General features: G+C 39.2%; 1 protein-coding gene across 1 annotated transcript; it reads left to right on the top strand.

Annotated features, from left to right (window-relative positions):
• Positions 1–3,316, top strand: LOC131023361 (uncharacterized). The gene is made up of 9 exons (XM_057952901.1): positions 1–18; positions 166–317; positions 440–465; positions 498–562; positions 959–1,061; positions 1,214–1,289; positions 1,541–1,658; positions 1,744–1,896; positions 2,763–3,316. Exons 1-9 carry the CDS (start codon positions 1–3, stop codon positions 3,207–3,209), a joined length of 1,158 nt encoding a protein of 385 aa, XP_057808884.1. The 3' UTR covers positions 3,210–3,316.
• Positions 3,317–16,240: the final 12,924 nt, after the last annotated feature.

The raw sequence follows: 16,240 nt of genomic DNA, 5'->3' as shown, positions 1-16,240 counted from the left end.
ATGTATTCCGTCATTAAAGTAAAAAAAATTGCTATTTTTTGTTAAAAATCGTTAGCTACGGAATAACCGTAGCTAAATCCGTAGCTAAACTAAAATTTAATCCGTAGCTACGGATTTTATCCGTAGCAAAATCATTGTGACTTACTAGCTACGGAATTTCCGTAGCAAAATCCGATTTTCAAATCTAACGGGCTCTTTCTCACTGCTCCAACCGCGCGGTTCTCACTTTACCCCAATTACAAACCTAGCCGCGCTGCTCTTCCATTTCTCTCACCGCCGTCTTCTCACCGGCGCCGCCACCGTCTTCCCCACCTTAGGTAACTCCTTCTCTCTCTCTCCTCTCCACTCATTGAAGCAGCTGAGATTCAGAGTTCGAAATTCGTGATTCAGATCTCGCGATTCAGTTGCGAGATTATAATTTGTGTCATTTGAATTGCAGTCACAATTCAGATCTCGCTCTTCCGCTGTCGTGCTGCTCTCGTTCGCAGCGCCTCCGCCCGATCTCGCCGCTCCTCAGCACTCGCCGGCAGCCCTTGCCACCACCTCCGTTCGGCAGCAGCAGGTTTTTTTTTTAGTTTTTGTTTTAATCCTGCTCCCTACTGCCCGAAATCACATCTGATTTTTAGTTTAATTTCAAATTGTGAAGTAGTCTCAAGCTTTCATTGGACCACACTGATTGAGATATATAGTCGTTAGAATTTGTGAAAGATTAGATGAGTTACTTGTGGTGAACCTCTTAAAGAGTGCGGCTGATTCGAAGAGGGTGTTGAACTTGTGTTTTGGACTTCAAATTTGTGTGTATTCTTTGCTTATCTTATTTCTAAATCTGAGTTCTTAGTTTTATTCGCTTTTTTGATTTCTGAATTCGTATGCTTGGTGTTCTTTAATAGAATGCTAATCAAAAGAAGACATTACTTTTGCTTGACTCCCTCTCTCTGAATTTGTATTTTTTTTCCAGTTCCGCCATTCGTGCAGGTGGCGATTTTCTCGTCTAATTGCAAATTACAAATTGAGTTTGTTGCTGCACCTTTTATTGGATTATCCTCTGCTCACTCAAGATGGTAATCCCTTACCTTTACTATCTCCTATAACTAGCTACTTCATTATCCTCTCATTTTTGTTCTTGTTTAATTGGGCTTATAGATTTGGGAATGAATTGTTTGACAGCCCCTAGCCCTTGTTATACTAAGAGTCTGAGAGTTTGTTGTTACAGATCTCATCCACACTTTCTCAACTTTAAAAAGAGATGTCAATTTCCTTCACCATACGAGCAATCTTGGATGGAAAAAGTAAGTTGTGAGTAACTATAGTAATAGTATATATATATATTCCTAATTCCTTGGATGAAGACCTAGAAATTCAGGTTATCTATCGAGATTTCAAGTCATCAAATGTGCTGTTGGATGAGCAGTTGAAGGCACAAATTTTTGATAGCTTTTCACTTGATGAGAAAGTGTATGTAGAGAGTTTCTACTCAATAGAGAATTAACATAGAAAGCAGTTACCTTTTTATCTAATCTATTTCTCTAATTTGTTTCAGAGTTGAGGCCAGTGATGGTGCTCTCACTAATTTCGAAGTGCTTGACCTTTTGAGATCAAGAGGAGCTGGAAAGGATGCGTCTCGAGCTATTGCAACCGTATCTCAATCTGAGTTCAAGGTTGGGAATTTCGTAGTTATGATCATCTAGTTATGTTAAAATTTATTGCATCTCTCCTATTTTTAGTTTTTCGTTTTTCCTTTAGGTTTTTGATTATCTAGACGGGACTGTTGCTTGCAATCAAACAAGGGAAACTATTGATAACTTTGTTGAAGAGTGTCAAAAATTTGAACTGGCCAAGGCAGAGATTCTTAACATTGTGAATATAAGACCAAGAAGTGAACCTGAGCTTTTCCCGGTAATCTGTGTCGTTTGTTGTTATCGATTTCGTATTCATTGATCTGCTTTTAATCCTGGCTGTGTTGTTGAATTGCCGTTCGTACTTTTGTTTTTTCAGATTGTTTGCATCTTTTAGGTTAAAGAGCCATCCACATTGTGAAATTTATCAATGTTGTCTGTCCACTTATGTTGAGTTTTGCAATCCAAGTTATGTTAAAATGTGGTGGATCAGTGTGACCCTTAGTTCAAATACTGGATGAAGATGTTATTTTTCTGAATCAGTTTGAGATGCTATGCCTTTGGTTTATGAAAATGCATGGCGAATATGAGAATATTTGGTAGTCTTTTCTGTTTGTTGTTCACCGCGATTGCAAAATTTGCATTTATCTCAGTTTAATTTAGAGGGAAATCAAAGGTTGAGAAATTTGTTGTTGATTCTTACACTTGGAACTTTAGTTTCAATTACTATAGTGTTCCTCCCGATACCCTGAACTCACACGCACATGAAGGAATCCTCGTCACAATAAAACTGATACTAATAAATGTGACATGCATAGCATGGAATCTGATATTGCTAACCTTCATAGGAGTGAAGCATTACAATGAACTGAAGCTGCAATTGCTTCTAGCTGCATAGAATGAGTCTGGAGTATTTCATATTATGATATATTATGTGGATTGATCATGTCAAGAAAGGGGTATAGCTCACAAAAAGAGTTTTGATTTTGAACGATCGAGTTATACCCACCTGTGTGCACACAATGTTATGTTCGTTTATGAGCATAAAAATGAAATCGAGGGGGCCTTTGAAACCAAGTGGTAAGCTGGTTATCATGCTTAAGAACCATTTTTAATATGTTTTATATAACATTTTTTATGAATTAGGTGGAGATACAAGAAATTGGTGCAGAGATGGGCCAATCTAATCCTGATACGCCCGTGGATATGAACAAGATTTATCTAAATGTTTTGGGAGGCGGTTTAGATAAAAAGCAAAGATTGTTCGGCACAGGTAGTCTCGCATCGACCTTGAAGACCGATATATCGGGAGAGAGTAGTACTTCAGCTATGTCCGACATCGACAAAGAGCTGTATGCCACTCGCCTAGGAAATGTAGAGGAGCAGCTTCAAGCGGAGCGAGAAAGGACATCTCGATTAGAAGAACATGTTAAAGTTGCAATGGGGATTATCAAGCAGTTGCAAGGGCAATCAAGCACCGCCACTAGTTATCCAAATCCACCATCACATGTTCCATATGATCATACATGTGTTTTGATTTCGGTATCGACTATCTCTAGGTGCTTGGTTTTGAAATACTTGTTAGATATGTGATTTCTAGACTATTTGGGTTTGTGACTACTATTTCTAGGTGTTTGGTTTTGAGATACTTATATGTGATTTCTAAACTATCTTGGTTTATGACTATTTTGGGATAATGAGTATGTGTGTTGGATATTGAAATAATAGTAATTGTTCCTAGTTTTGCTGGAAATCGAATATATAACAGGTTGTATCTAGGTAAACAAAAATTAAAATAAAAAATACAAAATTTTAGCAACTTAGCTACGGATTAGCTACGGAAAAATCCGTAGCTAAATCCAAATAGCTGGTGAAGAAACTCCTGTCGTCGGTCTATTGTCGAACTCGCTACGGATTTTTCCGTAGCCATTTAGCTACGGAAAAATCCGTAGCCATTTAGCTACGGATTTTCCGTAGCTAAATCCGTTGCTGAACGTTAGACGACGTTTACGGCGACACATTCTAGCGAGGGAATTTCCGTAGCTAAATCCGTAGCTAACGTTAGCGAGGGATCGAATTTCCGTAGCTAAAAATTTAGCGACGAGCGATATACCATCGGACGATTTCCGTTTCCGATCCGTAGTTAAAGCTATTTAGCTACGGAATTAATGTTTTTAGCTACGGAAATTTCCGTAGCTATTTTTCGCGAATTTTGTAGTGACTCCATCACATCATCTCATCAAAGCTCATCAAAGCAAGCTTCCCTCTCTCCTTTTTGTACTCCCTTCGGCAGCCCCCTCCCCTCCTCACTCCACCACACTTCTCTCCTTGTTTCACCATTTTTGGAAAGGATTAAGGAAGCCAAAAGTGCTACCCTCACACCAAGCTATCAAGTATACTTCAATCTTCAAGATCAAGCTCCAAGAGGCCTATGCATCATCCCCTACTTCACCTCCATTGATCTTGTTGGTAGCAACCTCAATCCTCCTCTCATGATTATATATATATTTTCCTTGATATATAAGCATGTATATTGATGTATATTGAAGCATGAAAGTCCCCTCTCTACTCTTGTAATTCTCGAAAATTTTGATAAAAGAAGAGCATGATGAATTCTTTCAACTTTCCACTACCTTCATGTGCTCATACACCTCTACATGTTAGATGCATGAGAGGAAGAGATATATTTCTTGAGAACCCTTGAAAGGGATATATGTATTGATAAGTGAAGCATGATGAGTTCTTAGTAAGAAAATGCATGAGAATGATGGTGAAAGCATGGATCTAAAAAGATATGTGTATATGTTATAAATTCGACCATTCCAGAAATTTTCTTACGTTCTGGACTGATGAGTCGACGAGGTTTTCCTTGTCTAAAAATCTTCAAACTTTTATGGTGTGTATATATATGAGTCTTGTAAACACTGGTAAAATTTCAAGTCATTTGAACCAGTTTTACTACCTTTTTAAAATATAAATCTTTTACTGCGCATTTCCACCGGAAATTTAGAAGAGCAGTCTGTGGAGTCACACTTTTCAGTGACTTTCAAAAATATTCAGCCTCCCAAATTTTTATGGGAGAAAGATACAAGTGTTATACAGACTCATGTAAGATTTTAAAGCAATTGGACAACGTTTGCTAATTTTTCAAAATCCTAGCTTCCGGTCGTGCCAAACTGCCGAATCTGGTAGACTGTGGGAAAACACCCATATCTCTTAAACCACTTGGAGTTTTTCACTCTACTTTTTTTTTAAACAAAACTAGACTCAAAGAGGTTTTCATCGGTATAAGACTCGAGTCCAGGAGATTTCGGAATTAAAACAGTTTATTCGTTGAAGTTGAGACAGAACAGAGTGATGAACTGTTGGTGTCCGAAAATTTTACCTTGATTTTGTATTAAGGATTTTAAAGGGTTTTAGTGGAGTAATACACCATGTTATGACATGAAATTGCATTATATTTTGCAATAAAAGTATTTATGATTTAATTGGTTTTAATTATAATTCCAATTATTAAAGAAAGATGAGTAAGAATATTGTTGGTGTTCTTAACTCAAGAAAAATGTTTTTCATTTATTTATTCATTAAATTTTGAAAACCCGGCTAAGTGAATCATAGAATGTTAAGCACTTCACAACGACTTAAGATTTGATTCAAGGAGACCTATTGAGAATAGATTTCTTGTAGGCTTTGAACGTCAGAAGGATTAGCACTGCTATTCCGATTCAGAGATTAAGTTAAACGACAGGCTTTGCCTATACAGGTGGGCTTATTTTCCAAATGTATGATTGAGCTAATGAGCTTAAACGTTCGTAATATATAAACTGTTTATCCAATAAAATGTTTATGTGCACTCTGCTCTGTTTAAGGCTCGCCACAACGAATCAATTGAGGTTCTCTTATGGCCTAACACGTTATTTGAGAATTGTGTACACCGTTAGCTGACTCGGTGGGTTGATCTCCATTCGGGCACTAACTAAGAGGCGTTATAAGGATGCTTGCTGGATGTGTTCCGAAGCATAGAATGTAAGGGCCTGCCTGGGTAGCGTCCCGAGGTCAAAAGTAAACTTGTCTGGGTTACGCCCTCAGTTCAAGTAAATGAGAGAAACGGATCCGTCGGTGGCTAGAGGTCCGGGATCACAGCGAGTAACAGAAATGAGTGTGACATCTGTGCGCAAACTAAGTATATATATATATGTATCTATAAATGAAATGTTTTAACATGCTTAGAAGTTCTTTCACTTTAAAACCTTCTAAGTCATGTCAAGTATGATTGGATAAACTGTTCTTCAGATTATGAAATGTTTTAAAGTTGCAGCCCACTAAGTACATTAGTACTTAGCCCAAAAATACTTTCAAATGTTTTCAGGTTAATGGCGGGTGATGACGGGGCGGAGCTGAGGCTAGAGTTCAACTCCTTATTTTGACTTCCGCTATAGAGCTAGCCCGTATCTATCTTTTGTTGAAGCCTAAACTATTGACTCTCAAGTATTTCGATTAATGAATGTTGGTTATCTGAAGCATGACACTAAACTTGTGATCCTGAAGTTGTTATGTTTGTAGATTGATTCGTATCATTTGAATACCTGTCTTTCTTCATCCAAAGGGGCTAAGCCCAATTGTTATCCCGTTTATTCGGATTTCACAAGGATTTTCCCTTGTTCATTTAGATGATTAGTCGTACCCCAGTTATAGTTATTGTTTCAAGAATTGGGGTGTGACAAAATGGTATCAGAGCATAAGTTTTCTTTCATGTCTCTGATAACCAAAAGCTTTTAATGTTGAGTCTAGATTAGTACCTCTAGACTTCTAAGAAAGTTGTTGAACCTCAGCTCGCCGTCACACTGCCGCAAGAAAGAGGTACGATTTAAAAGTTTCAAAGTTATTAAATGTTTTGAAGGTTTTCAAGAAGTGCGCGCTTTCAATGAATGATGCTATGTGAATTGCTTATCGCTTTCCATATGCTATAAGTTATGAATTGCTAATCGCTTTCATATTGTTATTTTGAGTCTTCGGCTCATATAACCAAGCTAATATCGTGTTAGGGACTACCCGAACCCTTAACGATAGTGTCATGTTTGGGACTACCCGAACCCATAACGACTCAATGAATGTTATTTCGTGTTTGGGACTACCCGAGCCCTTAACGAATCAATGTACGAATGGTCGAGTTAGATTCCTTGAATCTTTCCGGCAAAAGCAAAGTTTTTAAAGGAATGGGACATCTATTGTCCAAGTGTTTTTAAAGGTTTCAAAAGAAACGAATGAATGAAGGAATGAATGAATGATGTGTGTGATTTAGTTGTCTAGATTCGAGTTATTTATCGTGTGATTTTATTTGATATTACCCAAGTTGTTGGTATTTTGGGGCAGGAATTGCGTGGATGGAGAATGAAGATGGCAGATGTCGGGAGATGATGAAAATCGGGAATTTTGGATCAAGTTGAATGCTTTTGGAAGAGAATTAGAGATTGGGCTTGAAGTTATTTATTTTACATTTAATTGAGCCCAAAACTCTTATTTTAGTTTGGAACTTATATTTTAGGGGCCGAAGCCCATGTTGATTAAGAAGGCGGCGACTTTAGGGGTTTAATCCCTATATATATGCTTGTTTAGAGAAGGAGCCGCCACATTAGGATCATTAGATTAGGAATTAGTTTTATGTTGATTAGGTCAGCCGCTAGTTAAGTAGATATAAGTTAGGATTGGTTTTAATTCTTGAAAGCATACACGTTAATTAGCATTAGAGTTGTGCAAGTTTGACTTTGCCTTTTGCTTTTGGAACTTGGCGGCTTGATCAAGACTTGGAGCAGACGTGTTTTCGGTTAATTCAATTAGTAGTAATTTTATTTATTTTCGATTTCCGTTTATTTATTTTTTGTGTTTATGATTGCTTCAATTCCTTTGCTTATTTTTAGTTTAATTATGTGTAGCTAAATTTTTAATTCGGCGAGAATAATGAAGTATTGATTTAATAATCTGTGAGACCTAATTGAGCATAAAATTGATTCCTATTGATTTCGATTAATTCCTTGTGTTTAAAGATAATTCTGATTTTATTTAAGTCTGGCCAACTTAGGTTTAATTGGATTACAGTCAATTGGTTCCCCCAATCCGTAATTGTTGGAATAGGGCTGATTAGTGATAAAGCTACCATGTTGGTAGTAGGAATTAATTGGTATATTAATTATTACTAGCGTATCTAGGATAATTGATATAAATTGGGTTCCTTCATCTTAATGCTATTAGAATATTAAATCTAGGTCTGGCGTATCCAGCTAGGTTATATTTGAATAAGGGAAATAGACAAGACTAGCGTATCTAGCTGTCTATCGACACAGTAAGTAGGAATTGGGGTATGTCAGTGCGTATCACGGTATCCTATAACTAATTGGTTAATAGGGATTAATTAATTATTGCGTCGAGGATCAGAGTCATTAAATTAATATGGATTTATTCGAGCCGAGTTACCTTTTCTTTGATTATTTTCTAGTGTTATTTTATTTAATTTAATTTGCTTTCTTAGTTAATTAATTTTTCTATCACCTTAAGGCGTGGTGGCTACACCAAAAATTTTAGATCTTTAGGAAATTGATTGCAATTACCCGTTCTCTGTGGTTCGACCCTGCTTGCTACTAACTATATTAATTCTTAGCTATTGCAGGAATTATTTGGTGGAAAACGACGGCCACCAATGAATAAATGAAAGTTTATGTTATCGTTTTAGGTTTACTGCCTATACGATCAGAATGAAGGGTCCTCTTACAACTGTTTGAGTACCACCCAAGAATGCCTTGGAAATGTTAGTCGTGATAGCTCCGCTTGATCGATTTAAGTAAGGACTGGTAAGATAGAGACGTTAAACATAGATATGTTATAACGTAGAAGCAATGAGATGAGATTAAGGATTCACTTAAGTACTCCACCAAAATAGATCAGTTTCCACATAAAGTATGCCTTTCACAGGGTTATACTATAGAAGCGATATACCTTGTGTATATCTATGTATGTATGTATGTATACATGCGGAATGAGTCTCACTGTTGTGTTGATTTCATCAGTAAAACAGAATGGAAGATGCGCCAAGAGGACGCGGTAGGGGACGAGGACGTGGTCGCGGACGCGGCAGGGGATTCATCCCTGAACAGCCTATCCCTCAAGTAGCACCAGAGCGTACTGCTGAGGAAAAGTTTCGTAAAGAAAAGCCTCCAACGTTTGATGGTCTAGGCGATCCCGCGGATGCCGAGAAATGGGTTAGAGCAGTAGAGCGAATCTTCGGCTACATCCGTTGCGATAACGAAGACAAAGTGACTTGCGCGACATACCAACTGGTAGACGAAGCCGACTTCTGGTGGGAGTCGGTGAGGCGCACAATGACTGAGGAACAATGGGAAAATTTCACATGGGAAGATTTCAAGACTGAATTGTACGAGAAGTACATACCAGGCTGCTATAGACAGAAGAAACAGAACGAGTTCTGGAATTTGAAACAAAGGGCTGGGACAGTAACTGAGTATGATAGGGCTTTTAACCAACTATCAAGATATGCTCCACTATTAGTGGACACTGATGAGAAGCGCGCTGAGAAATTCAGGAACGGACTGCGCCATGAGATATCAATCTCCCTAGCAAGTCAGGGAGGTTTCACTTACGCACAAACATTGAGCAGGGCTCTCACCATTGAGTCATTGCTACCAAGGGAGAAAGGAAAAGCTCCGGGACAGTCTGGATTTGTACCACCTCAAGATGGTGGTAAAGGAAAAAGAAAATGGAACGAGAGAACGGGTGGAAACCCTGGAAATGGAAATGGAAATGGGAAGAAACCATGGGCTGCAAACCAAAATCAGAATCAGCCTCAGAACCAACAGCATCAGGCAATTATTAAAACACCTTGCCCGAAGTGTCAGAAACTCCATCTGGGAGAATGCCTGAGAGGAGTGAACGTCTGTTTTACCTGCGGAGAAACTGGGCACTATGCTCCGGCATGTCCAAGGAAGAGCGGAGGAGCACCGCAACAGCCACAGAACCAGGGTCGTGGAGGACATCGGGGGCCGCCCCAAAATGCTAGGGCATATGCCCTTAACCAAAATCAAGCAGCGGGAAACCAAGGAAACTTGGCAGGTATGATTAATATTTTCGACGTGCCGGTTATAGCTTTGTTTGATACTGGAGCGTCCCACTCTTTCATTTCACATGCTGCTTGTAAGAGATTAGAACTGACTCCACAATTGGCTGAGACAACTTTAGAGGTTAGCACCCCTGGTGGTGGAAGATTGGCTGCTAAGGACATTATCTCGAACTTAGAGCTGAACATAGGTGCTGAAACGTTTAAGGCAGATTTGTACGTCATCTCTATGATAGAATTCGACATAATCATAGGGATGGACTGGCTTACTCAAGTCGGTGCCACGATACTATGTAGCGAGAGAAAGATCTCTTTCCAATCCGTTGGAAAGGAGAAGGCAAGTTTTCATGGCATAAGAATGGGAGGGAGAGTACCAGTAATTTCAGCGATGAAGGCCATCAAAATGATGAGAAATGGAGAATGTCGGGCTTTCCTAGTCAGTTTGACAGGAGAACGTGAAGCAAAGAAAACAATCGAAGAAGTTCCAGTGGTGCGAGATTTCAAAGATGTTTTTCCCGAAGAATTGCCTGGTATGCCACCGAACCGACAACTAGAATTCACGATTGATCTAGAACCGGGGGCAGCACCAGTGTCCAAGGCACCATACAGGATGGCTCCGCCGGAGTTACAAGAATTGAAAGTGCAGCTGCAAGAACTGCTGGATCTAGGTTTCATACAGCCTAGCGTATCACCATGGGGAGCACCAGTCTTATTCGTCAAGAAGAAAGATGGTTCACTAAGGATGTGTATCGACTATAGAGAATTGAACAAGCTCACGATAAAGAATAGATATCATCTTCCAAGGATAGACGACCTGTTTGATCAGTTGAAAAGAGCCGGTGTGTTTTCCAAGATTGATCTAAGATCTGGTTACCACCAACTCAGAATGAAACGAGAAGACATCCCAAAGACAGTGTTTCGAACGCGTTATGGACATTACGAGTTCACCGTGATGCCCTTTGGACTGACGAATGCCCCAGCAGTTTTCATGGATTTGATGAACCGAGTGTTCCATCAATATCTCGATAGTTTTGTCTTAGTGTTTATTGACGACATCCTCATATACTCTAAGACTGAAGAACAACACGAAGAGCACTTGCGCATCGTACTCGAAACCCTGCGTAATGAGAGATTGTTTGCCAAATTCAGTAAGTGTGAGTTTTGGTTGAGAGAAGTGATGTTTCTCGGTCACATCGTGTCGACTGAAGGAATCAAAGTAGACCCCGCCAAGGTCGAAGCAGTCAAGGAATGGAAGGCACCATCCAACGTCAATGAGATCAGGAGTTTCCTCGGTCTAGCAGGTTACTACAGAAGATTCATCGAAGGATTCTCGAAATTGGCTAGGCCAATGACTCAGCTTTTGAGGAAAGGGACTAAATACGTTTGGTCTGAAGCGTGTGAACAAAGTTTTAAGGAGCTCAAGACTAGGCTGACTACTGCACCAGTGTTAGCAATACCAGAAGAGAATGAAGGATTCGTGGTGTATACTGATGCCTCGAAACTAGGATTGGGTTGCGTGTTGATGCAAAATCAGAAAGTGATAGCATACGCGTCTCGCCAATTGAAGCCTCATGAGCTGAACTACCCGACTCATGATTTAGAACTAGCAGCCGTCGTGCACGCGCTGAAGATTTGGAGACACTACCTCTATGGAGTTAAGTGTGAGATCTTTACAGATCATAAGAGTTTGAAGTACTTCTTTGAGCAAAAGGATTTGAACATGAGACAACGAAGATGGCTCGAATTAGTAAAGGATTACGATTGCACCATCAGTTACCATCCAGGAAAAGCGAATGTAGTAGCTGACGCCCTGAGTCGAAAGACGAAGGCTAAGCTAGGGTTTTTCGTCACCCAACAAAAGGAACTGATTCGTGACTTCGCCTCACTCAGGTTAGAGTTTGTGCACCCTCCGAACACAGTATCGGGTTGTGTAGCTGCCTTGATAGCTAAACCTGATTTGAGAGAAAGAATTGTGCAAGCACAAAGAGGAGATTGGTTCTTGGAGAAGATGCGTCTTGCTACAAGAACGAATGAAACGAAAGGATTCACTGAAGCACAAGATAACGCACTAATGGTTGGTGAAAGATTGTGTGTGCCACATAAGGAAGAGTTAAAGAACGAGATTATGAGCGAGGCTCATGATACTCCTTACACTGCACATCCAGGCAGCACAAAGATGTACCAGGATTTAAAGAAAATTTTCTGGTGGAAAGGAATGAAAAGAGATGTAGCGTCGTTTGTGGAGCGATGCCTCGCTTGTCAACAAGTGAAGGCCGTGCATCAGAGGCCGTATGGAATGCTGCAACCACTACCAATCCCCGAGTGGAAGTGGGAGCACATCAACATGGACTTCGTAGTGAGCCTACCAAAGTCAGCACGTGGAAACACTGCAATTTGGGTCATAGTGGACCGATTATCAAAGTCAGCGCACTTTCTGCCAATTCAAATGACATTTGGATTGGAGAAACTTGCTAAGTTATATGTCAAAGAGATAGTACGCCTCCACGGTGTACCTGTATCTATCACATCAGATCGTGACACCAGATTCACCTCGCGTTTCTGGAAAAGTTTACAAGAAGCAATGGGCACTCAGCTGAACTTCAGCACAGCGTACCATCCTCAGACTGACGGGCAGTCAGAAAGAACGATTCAAATTCTAGAAGATATGTTGCGAACGATTGTCGCAGACAAAGGTGGAAGTTGGGAGGATTTGTTACCTCTCGTGGAATTTGCTTATAACAACAGTTATCAAGCAACAATTGGAATGGCTCCATATGAGGCTTTGTATGGCCGAAAATGTCGATCACCACTTTACTGGGATGAAGTGGGTGAAAGAAAGTTGTTAGGTCCTGAACTAGTCCAACAGATGGTTGAGAAAGTCGACCACATCAAGCAAAGAATCAAAGAAGCTCAAGATAGACAAAAGTCTTACGCTGATAAACGCCGATCAGAGCTAGAATTCAATGTTGGGGATCGAGTTTTCCTCAAAGTTTCTCCCTCAAAGGGGGTTATACGTTTCGAAAAGAGGGGCAAGTTACGACCCCGTTATATAGGACCTTTTGAGATCCTAGATAAGATAGGCCCTGTAGCCTATAGGTTGGCATTGCCGCCCAGTATTGGAGACGTGCACAATGTGTTTCATGTCTCTCAGTTAAGAAAGTATGTGTTTGATCCAAAACATGTGATTAAGCACGATGAAGTGGTCCTAGCCCAGGACTTAAGTTATGAAGAGAAACCAATCCAGATACTTGATCGCAAGGTTCAAGTTTTACGGAACAAGAACATTGTTCTTGTCAAAGTGAAGTGGAACCATCACGGGATGGAAGAGGCCACATGGGAACTTGAAGATTCAATGAAAGTCAAGTATCCCGAGCTAGATTACCAAGGTATGTAATTTCGGGGACGAAATTTTCTTTAAGGAGGGAGGGATGTAATACCCCGTTTCCTCGAGCTAAGTTTAGAATAATTTTGAACTTAGATTTAAAATGATTCGCGCCGGATTGAGAAAAAGAATTTATTTAATTCCAACAAAATATTTACAAAAAACGTTTGTAAATATTTTAGCTATTTAAATTTTTATGCATTGCATATTAATTTAAAAATGAGCATGTGTATATGTGAAATATTTTACACATAATTAATATTTTTTTTTTACAAGATTTAAATTAAAGTCTATGATTGGACTTTAATTATTTTATGTGTTGGGCTTTGATTTTTATATTGGACCCCTTAAGTTAAGTATTTGATTAACCAAATGAAACCCTCCCTCACGCAGCTCCCCTCTCTCCCTCATTACTCTCTTTTTCACCATCAATGAAACTCACATGCACACATTAAGGAGCTCTAAAAAGCCTAACCTAGTTTAGCCAACAAGATCCCTCAATTCAAGCTCACCATGCACATGCACAAATCTCCATCTCTCCCCCTCATGCTCGGCTCTCTCATCTCTCTCTTCTCTCCTTCTCTCTTCTCACTCTCCTGCACACTCAAGGATGACATCCTCACACAATTAATTCAAGATACTCATTAAGTGAAGCAATCACTCCATCACATCATCTCATCAAAGCTCATCAAAGCAAGCTTCCCTCTCTCCTTTTTGTACTCCCTTCGGCAGCCCCCTCCCCTCCTCTCTCCACCACACTTCTCTCCTTGTTTCACCATTTTTGGAAAGGATTAAGGAAGCCAAAAGTGCTACCCTCACACCAAGCTATCAAGTGTACTTCAATCTTCAAGATCAAGCTCCAAGAGGCCTACGCATCATCCCCTACTTCACCTCCATTGATCTTGTTGGTAGCAACCTCAATCCTCCTCTCATGATTATATATATATTTTCCTTGATATATAAGCATGTATATTGATGTATATTGAAGCATGAAAGTCCCCTCTCTACTCTTGTAATTCTCGAAAATTTTGATAAAAGAAGAGCATGATGAATTCTTTCAACTTTCCACTACCTTCATGTGCTCATACACCTCTACATGTTAGATGCATGAGAGGAAGAGATATATTTCTTGAGAACCCTTGAAAGGGATATATGTATTGATAAGTGAAGCATGATGAGTTCTTAGTAAGAAAATGCATGAGAATGATGGTGAAAGCATGGATCTAAAAAGATATGTGTATATGTTATAAATTCGACCATTCCAGAAATTTTCTTACGTTCTGGACTGATGAGTCGACGAGGTTTTCCTTGTCTAAAAATCTTCAAACTTTTATGGTGTGTATATATATGAGTCTTTTAAACACTGGTAAAATTTCAAGTCATTTGAACCTGTTTTACTACCTTTTTAAAATATAAATCTTTTACTGCGCATTTCCACCGGAAATTTAGAAGAGCAGTCTGTGGAGTCACACTTTTCAGTGACTTTCAAAAATATTCAGCCTCCCAAATTTTTATGGGAGAAAGATACAAGTGTTATACAGACTCATGTAAGATTTTAAAGCAATTGGACAACGTTTGCTAATTTTTCAAAATCCTAGCTTCCGGTCGTGCCAAACTGCCGAATCTGGTAGACTGTGGGAAAACACCCATATCTCTTAAACCACTTGGAGTTTTTAACTCTACTTTTTTTTTTAAACAAAACTAGACTCAAAGAGGTTTTCATCGGTATAAGTCTCGAGTCCAGGAGATTTCGGAATTAAAACAGTTTATTCGTTGAAGTTGAGACAGAACAGAGTGATGAACTGTTGGTGTCCGAAAATTTTACCTTGATTTTGTATTAAGGATTTTAAAGGGTTTTAGTGGAGTAATACACCATGTTATGACATGAAATTGCATTATATTTTGCAATAAAAGTATTTATGATTTAATTGGTTTTAATTATAATTCCAATTATTAAAGAAAGATGAGTAAGAATATTGTTGGTGTTCTTAACTCAAGAAAAATGTTTTCATTTATTTATTCATTAAATTTTGAAAACCCGGCTAAGTGAATCATAGAATGTTAAGCACTTCACAACGACTTAAGATTTGATTCAAGGAGACCTATTGAGAATAGATTTCTTGTAGGCTTTGAACGTCAGAAGGATTAGCACTGCTATTCCGATTCAGAGATTAAGTTAAACGACAGGCTTTGCCTATACAGGTGGGCTTATTTTCCAAATGTATGATTGAGCTAATGAGCTTAAACGTTCGTAATATATAAACTGTTTATCCAATAAAATGTTTATGTGCACTCTGCTCTGTTTAAGGCTCGCCACAACGAATCAATTGAGGTTCTCTTATGGTCTAACACGTTATTTGAGAATTGTGTACACCGTTAGCTGACTCGGTGGGTTGATCTCCATTCGGGCACTAACTAAGAGGCGTTATAAGGATGCTTGCTGGATGTGTTCCGAAGCATAGAATGTAAGGGCCTGCCTGGGTAGCGTCCCGAGGTCAAAAGTAAACTTGTCTGGGTTACGCCCTCAGTTCAAGTAAATGGGATAAACGGATCCGTCGGTGGCTAGAGGTCCGGGATCACAGCGAGTAACAGAAATGAGTGTGACATCTGCGCGCAAACTAAGTATATATATATATGTATCTATAAATGAAATGTTTTAACATGCTTAGAAGTTCTTTCACTTTAAAACCTTCTAAGTCATGTCAAGTATGATTGGATAAACTGTTCTTCAGATTATGAAATGTTTTAAAGTTGCAGCCCACTAAGTACATTAGTACTTAGCCCAAAAATACTTTCAAATGTTTTCAGGTTAATGGCGGGTGATGACGGGGCGGAGCTGAGGCTAGAGTTCAACTCCTTATTTTGACTTCCGCTATAGAACTAGCCCGTATCTATCTTTTGTTGAAGCCTAAACTATTGACTCTCAAGTATTTCGATTAATGAATGTTGGTTATCTGAAGCATGACACTAAACTTGTGATCCTGAAGTTGTTATGTTTGTGGATTGATTCGTATCATTTGAATACCTGTCTTTCTTCATCCAAAGGGGCTAAGCCCAATTGTTATCCCGTTTATTCGGATTTCACAAGGATTTTCCCTTGTTCATTTAGATGATTAG

The sequence above is a fragment of the Salvia miltiorrhiza genome, chromosome 4 (genome assembly GCF_028751815.1).
Source record: "Salvia miltiorrhiza cultivar Shanhuang (shh) chromosome 4, IMPLAD_Smil_shh, whole genome shotgun sequence".
NCBI classification, from domain to species: Eukaryota; Viridiplantae; Streptophyta; class Magnoliopsida; order Lamiales; family Lamiaceae; genus Salvia; species Salvia miltiorrhiza.
The sequence above is the reverse complement of the archived record's forward strand: the minus strand, read 5'-3'. Positions and strand labels throughout refer to the sequence as shown.

Bases quoted from the DNA above. Each gene is read 5' to 3' on its own strand.
- LOC131023361 (XM_057952901.1), top strand. The intron at 1,290-1,540 runs GTAAGTTGTGAG...AATTTGTTTCAG, and splicing joins AGCAATCTTGGATGGAAAAA to AGTTGAGGCCAGTGATGGTG. The intron at 1,897-2,762 runs GTAATCTGTGTC...TTTATGAATTAG, and splicing joins GTGAACCTGAGCTTTTCCCG to GTGGAGATACAAGAAATTGG.